Genomic DNA, 7,230 nt, shown 5'->3' with positions numbered 1-7,230 from the left:
TTGGGTCATATGGGGTCATAAAGTAGGTCACCCAGTCAAATCAAAGGAAAAGCTTTAGGCCATATTTATGGCCCTATCTTCATTAAACTTGGTCATAATGTTTCTCTTGATGATTCCAAGGCCAAGTTCGAAACTGGGTCATGTGGAGTCAAAAACTAGGTCATCCGCTGAAATCAAAAGTGTTTGTTAAACAAACACAGAGACCATATTTACGACCCTATCTTCATGAAACTGTGAGAATGTTCATGTTATCTTGATTATTCCTAGCCAAGTTCGAAACCGGGTCAAAAACTATGTCACCAGTCAATTAAAAGGAAAAGCTTCTTAACACGATAGAGGCCGCATTTATGATCCTATCTTCATGAAATTTGGTCAGAATATTTATCTTTATGATTCCAAAGCCAAGTTTAACAAGTGAGCGATATAGGGTCATCATGACCCTCTTGTTTTATGTCTTCCAGCAAATCAAGCTTGATCATCAAGCAGTCTATTCAAGAAATTGTTGAAGTGGGTATACATATATTCTTACAAATGTTAGAATTGTTATCTATGACGACATGATTAAAACGTTACTTGTGGAGGAAAGGTTTGTAGTGGCACGCTATCTCGGAACACTGCTTCATGAAGGATGGCTTAAAGTGAAGGAGTAAATCTTCCTTAATGTTGAAATCTGGTTACTATTCTGATACAACAGATATTGTCCATTTTATGTAAAATACAAGAGCTTTTACTGTTTGAATCCGATATCAAATCTGCTGGTGCACAACTTATAATAAATCCTTGTCTTTTTAAATGCATATTTTATTCGATACAGTGAATTTACAACAGAGTTGCAACAGGATATTCCAACAGTTATTGCCTAGAACTTTGCACTTTAGGATGAAATCCTAGGTTGAATCTTCAGGTACACTTATTCCTTCCTAACAAATTGTTTTTTTTTAGTTTTGTTATTTCTATCGGATAGAGTCTACCATTATTTTTATGAAAAGTCTTAACAGTCAACAGACTGAAAAATAAAAGATTTAAGTTTTTTAAGGCGATGGGGAAGTGATTTGTTCTTAATTTCTGTAGTATGATTACATGTTAACTACTGGTTCTACAAATTGGTTTTAGAGATAGTTGGCAGAAATGTTAGTCATCTATCATAAATATCAAGGTCGCATTTCTTCCCAGAGGAATAGGCAGTTTCATTTAACCAGAACAAACCAGACTTATTTTGGTGATTTTTTTTTGATGATTCTAATGAAAGTTACACCTCTGTTCATGGTTTTGAAAAAGGTCAAATTTCACCCCTGTTCATAAAACACACAACGATGACCATGGTTTAAGACATGTTTTTTAGCAGTCCGTCAACAAATAAATGGACCAGCATGTAGATTTTTATGCGTCGAAACTAGGCATCGTAAATTTGAGCTCTAACGAGACACTAGTACTAGGAAGCTAGTATTGAAATGGCATTTGTAGTTAGCGACAAAGAACTGCATAGTATAGAATTTCAGTTTTTAGACCAAGTTTTGTAAAACTGGCCTCGGAATTAAATCAAAAATCGTCAGTATATTATACCTCGGACGAAATTTACTTAAATAACAACTAACCACATTCCATTATACAGTTTTATGGCATTTGTTAACGAGTGTCAAGTGTCTCAAAAATTGCCATTGCCACTCACCGTTGTGGGGTTGAAACCTCGCTAGGTTAGGAGAATTATTTCATACTAGGAAGCCGTCCCACTGGCTTACTGAAGGGCTGTAGTTTAAAAACCCGACACAACAACACAAAAGTCTAATTCACATTATATCAAGAACATATCAGAAATGACACTTTTATTCTTATACAAATCACATCTGCATATTGAAGCTTTTCACTTCGCATTTTGATCAAAATCAGTACTGCACATCTTAGCTTATAACGTTACGAGACGGTCATAATTTTCTTGAACAAACATTGAAATTGCACAAAATGATTATGTTATGTACCCTATATGTAATTTGAATGCCTATGAAAACAGTACGTCAGTTGATCGGATCAGCATCTCTTAAGCTTTTAAAAAGATATTTATGTTGATAAATGTTATATATATAAACGTCAGCAAACACGTCACAAGAAAATCTGCAAACACGGTGAAATACTGAATAATTTCGGACCAATCTGCAGCTATAACTATGCTTAATTATAGGAACAACGCGGTCACAGTTACATTTTGTTACAAGAATAATACCGTAGTTTGTGTTGAACAATTTATCGTTAAAATATGCAACCGTTCTGATTTGCTTTATGTATGTAGTTAACAACAAGCTTTTGTTAAAATATGCTTTGAATAATTTGTGGTACATTATATCAGCGTCTGCAAACGATTATGAAATTCTGTAATGTTAATGGAAACAACGATGTTTTTTTGTTGTTATAAGATGGTTTGTAAAAAAACTACGTAACTAACGTGGAACAAGTTCTCACACAATATCAGGAAAAAATCGTCCGTGTGTTCCGAATGGGTTATTTGTCGGCAAAAGGGCGCTATTACTGATTTGCAAAGTTTTTGCATCAAAGATAACCATAGCAGATTCCTTTGTTACTGTGTCCAGAATATCTACAAGCAGCACTCCGTCATCCTCCTCCTTACCCCCAGGGCGTGGCACGAAAAATGCTTCGTTAAAATAGCTGCCTTTCTTATACCAAGCTTTGTCCGTTTTTCCGGTGCAAAGGTCCTTTTTCACTAACGCCATGTCTAAGAAGTCCGAGCCATTTACAGCGTATACTACTCCGTAGACGTAACAATACTTTTCAAATCTGTAATTTTCGTTTATTGTTGGGAAGTCCAATGTGGCGGCGTAGGGAAGGTTGGGTGTTAGATTATCAAAGGTATTTATGTTAATGGTCCTCCGTTGCATGTTTAATGTGTATCTCTTAATTAATGGGGGTTTAAACATTGACCTGGTAGTCGCATTTATCAGATTTTTCAGGTCCATTATAGCCATAGCATTACCATTTTTATACGTAACTAAGTCTATGGCAAGCTCTCCAAACTCGTTTTCAAATGAATTTATGTGATGCAAAAAGAAAAAATTCTCTGTTACAAATGTATCTACAAAACCGGTTTTGAGGTTCACAGTGTGGAATTGTACACCTGTGTTTGGTTCCCATGCCATTGCGTCTTCTGGTGACAATGTACGGAAAATTCTCGTGGGGTCGATGAATAACGGCGACGCCACAAGTATCATATAGTTCTTCGTCAAGGCGAATGAATGAATGTACGATATTTTGTCAACTTCTATCTCTGCAATTTTTTCCCTTCCTTCATCTGAAGTTGCTCTGTAAAACACGTATTTACTTTTGAGTCCTGGGATGGCGCTTGCAAGAGAGACGAAAGTGATATGGTTGCTGGTACCGTGCTCTGGAAGCGAGTGTGAACAGCCTAGGACAATCATTTTATCATATGTAGGTGCACCGGGAACCGGCGGCTTGATTGGTTTCAGTGTGCCCAAGGTATGAGGATCTATTCCGTAAGAGTTCCAAAAGTCGCTGGTAATAACGTAACCTTCACTGTTATTTCCGCTTCCACCGTAATTGAAGACGTTAACGTTCATGTTGTCGGCTCCGTAAAACATCGACTCCATTGTTTGCCAGGGGGCGAAAGGAGGGTCTGTAGCGGCAAGCATCATATATGGCATTATATCTCCAGCTGCGACGGACTTCTTATACGAGTCAGACTGTACAAACTTGGTTGAGAAACGGGCAGTTTGTGTTAGACTGTTGTTGGTAAACGTCCATTTTGATAGTTTAGCGTATGCGTCCAAGGCCGTGGTTACATGGCGGCTTCCCATCTCGAACCTCCCGATTCCGTTTCTTATCTGCAATAAAATTACAAATTTGTTTTGACATAAGATAATCACCAGGAAACGTGTAAACTGTTGCTTGTCGAGGAACACCCCATAGAGTCTAATAAAACTGAAAGTATCGAGTCATTTATTTGTTCATGTACAAATATGCGTATATCAGTAAAAACGCTTCACGGCAACTCAGTCATTTTCTGATGATGATATCAGATTATTTAAGTATGCTAACCACAGAAAGCTTCCTTCTACTATTACTGATGTTATTATTTTACCGTAATTTAATTTTTATTTGAACCTCTTTTAATGACTTTTTTGTGTAATTGTTAGCATTGGTATCAAATATTGTACCATGCTACGGCAATTGCAGAATGATGTATATAGATCTATAAAAATATTCCTCTACATGTATCACTTGACAAGGTTCAAAATTCAGAAAAATAACCCGAGAGAAATTAAGATTGAAAGAAGTTTCATTTAGCTTTAGTGTTGGAGATAACAAAAGAATGAAAGAGACAGCCCAAATCTATAATAATATAACCATAATATAGTATTTCGATGTCCTTAGACATAAATTATGAATCATTCATTTTCCAGTGAAATGTTTCATTTCCAGACTTGTTTATAGCCTTGCTAACATTGTCTGAATATTTTATTAAATAGACAAAAAGGTTGGTGACCAGTTATTTATACTTTAAAATTACCAGGACTTTTTTGATCTTTAAGACCAGTCAGATAAGAAGTATTTATTTACATTTTTCCTTGTGTCAAATGTAACTTTTCCGACAAGGTTATTTATTCATGAGGTGTTCTATATGCTCATTTTTAAAAGCGTATTTGCGCTGCAGTGCACATGCGTGAAACCTTTGCTGAAATTCGAATCGGACTTAAATAACGGATCGATAAACGCGTAAATACCGTTACCGGCAATTATTTGACATGCCTTTACGGAATACAAAACTGATTTCGGGCCTTACCAATGAACCTATATCTAGCCATCTCCGGACCTATATTATTTGTATATCGGACAGATATTTGGTTGCCCATCAGTAACAAGTCGATATATTGCTGATATTGGACCATCGCTTTTTTAATTTGTTAAAATAAAAACATTCAAATGGTGAGATAGTGAAGAAGGCGTGGAAACATTTGCTTTTTACACACATAACAATAATATCACGAACAAGAACTGACGTCGTTCAAATTTTTAAATCGGCCTTTATTCAGTACCTTTTATCCAATATGGGCATGCTCAATGGGGAAGGATCAACCATTCTTAAGTGACTTTATCTGATTTTATATGCAAAACTAAAAATTCTCGTTTAACTTTAAATAACTGTTGAGCGAATGACATAATTTTAACGTATCTTTTCTTTCAATAACTACAGTTTATAGACTTTATCACCGATTATTGGTATAATTTACTTTACATACTTAGTTTTATGTTTCAAACCGATTTTTACAAGATAATGTACTGGCCGACTTAAGCATAAACCAGTTATGTCACATTTCCTTCATACAAATGAAATAACCAGCCTCAAGTCTGCAGAATTAGTGCTTCGTTTATACCCGAACTAGTAAATGAATTATATGCTAATAAATATAACGCCTTACCAGACTTCCTCGTAACCATGGTGGCAAAGGTTTATCAAACACGATCGGAGAATCCGACATTTCATCTAAATTGGTCTTGAAAAACATGTCGAACCCAACATCGCCAAATGCTGAGCTTTGGAGCAGACACAAAATTAGAGAACAAGATAGGAACACCATTTTTTTCTAGATATACTTATTGTTACTGTTCGGGTTGTATTTATACCGCTTAGATCGAAGAGCGTGACAGGTCAGCAATATACTATTTCATGCTTGTGGTTTCTGACTGACCTTTCATTCAAAGTTCAATTTCAAATTAAGTTTATTTTATCTTAGGATAATCACGAACTTTCATAAGGAAAAGGATTCATTTGCTTTATCAGAAACAACAGATTTTGTGTAAGCGAAATGAATTAAAATTTTGTTTGAGGTCAACAGTCTTGACCAAGGTCAAGTGTTCTGATTCGTTAACTTAAGGTATCAGGTTCACAATGGGTAACATTTCGATGCCTGGTGACCCCAAGTTTATTTTTTGTATCATTAGAAAGAGTTGTGTCGGCTGAACAAGAATTAGCAAATAAGATGACCATAGATAATATGCTAGAATCATTACAGACATGTTTTTGAATCTTGCACTGTAATAACTGGATTTCTGCTAAAGTATTACAAACTATTAAAAAAAAATATACACATTCTATAACATATTTTTGTCATGTAATTTATTTTTTTCTTTTTCAGTAGACAATACACTTTCAAATGATACCCAAATTATATGAGCTTACCAGTGATCGATAGTTCAACTCGTGACGTAATTATCGCTTTCAGTGCTCATGATATGGCGTATCATGTGTTGCAAGAGAAAATTTGCTAATAGGAAATGTTTCAAGTCATCTTTAAACCAGAAAAAGTGGCAACTCCACAGGTCGCTCAACACGACAAAAACTGAAATGTTGAAGGCTCGATTTAATTGAGTCTGTTCATGGTCTACACCGTCCACGCCCTTTATCCTCGAGATGTGTTCATACGGCGGTGCACACGGAACCTTCAATGATACACTAGTGTGTAATTCCATGAAAAACGACATAAGGTCCCTAGTTAAAATAACTGGCTTGCCTTAACGAGAAAACAATGGGCAGAAATAAACAAACTGGAATTTAGGAAGGGGATCTGAGGTTTCGGAGCCTGCATATCATAGTACGGGGGCCAATAAGGTCTACCATGCACCCCTAGACTTTTTTTCAGAGGTACCAAATTGTTCGGCAGGACCGACTCTTTCAAAATAAAAATTGTTCCCATGAAAAAACTCTTTAGAACTATTTATGATTTCAATGTTTCCATGGCAACCGTTCATTTTTGAAAAGGACAACCATATAGATGGTAATCAGTCATATCTTTGTCAGTTTTGGTGATAAAACAATAAAAATGGTGTCAGAATGGAGTTAAGACACTGGCCTTTAAATAGCAGCATTTTTATGTTAATAAACTAATTTGCATATTCATGAATATTAATGAGAATGTTACAAAATGACCAAAAAAAAAAAATATGTTTGCTTTTTAAAAAGGTATTTAAAAAGAATTGAAGCCCAAATTGCCACAAACTGATTTATTTAAACTGTTAGCGGTAAGTATCAAGACGGTTTTCTTCTGTTATTTCAGAAATTGTCTAAAATATATATTGCACCATCCATGTAACTATAATTTTAGATGTACTTACAATAAAACAAACAATAATATCCATCTGTGCGTTGATAATATTATGATCATACAGCTGATATGCGCAGTCTTCCTGTATTAATTATCAAGTTTT

At 35.4% G+C, this 7,230-nt stretch overlaps 1 protein-coding gene across 1 annotated transcript; it reads right to left on the bottom strand.

The window, feature by feature from the left end:
* Positions 1-1,935: 1,935 nt before the first annotated feature.
* Positions 1,936-5,504, bottom strand: LOC123546058 (carotenoid-cleaving dioxygenase, mitochondrial-like). Its single transcript, XM_045332245.2, has 2 exons — positions 5,445-5,504; positions 1,936-3,848 (listed from the first exon to the last, which is right to left on the bottom strand). Exons 1-2 carry the CDS (start codon positions 5,502-5,504, stop codon positions 2,451-2,453), a joined length of 1,458 nt encoding a protein of 485 aa, XP_045188180.2. The 3' UTR covers positions 1,936-2,450.
* Between the last annotated feature and the right edge of the window lie 1,726 nt (positions 5,505-7,230).

Source organism: Mercenaria mercenaria, chromosome 9 (assembly GCF_021730395.1).
Source record: "Mercenaria mercenaria strain notata chromosome 9, MADL_Memer_1, whole genome shotgun sequence".
NCBI lineage: Eukaryota > Metazoa > Mollusca > Bivalvia > Venerida > Veneridae > Mercenaria > Mercenaria mercenaria.
Note: the sequence above shows the minus strand (reverse complement) of the source record. Positions and strands in the feature narration are given on the sequence as shown.

Coding starts and splice junctions, on each gene's coding strand:
- LOC123546058 (XM_045332245.2), bottom strand. CDS start 5,504: ATGTCGGATTCTCCGATCGTGTTTGATAAACCTTTGCCACCATGGTTA. Junction 3,849..5,444: donor CATGGTTACGAGGAAGTCTG/GTAAGGCGTTAT, acceptor ATTTTATTGCAG/ATAAGAAACGGAATCGGGAG.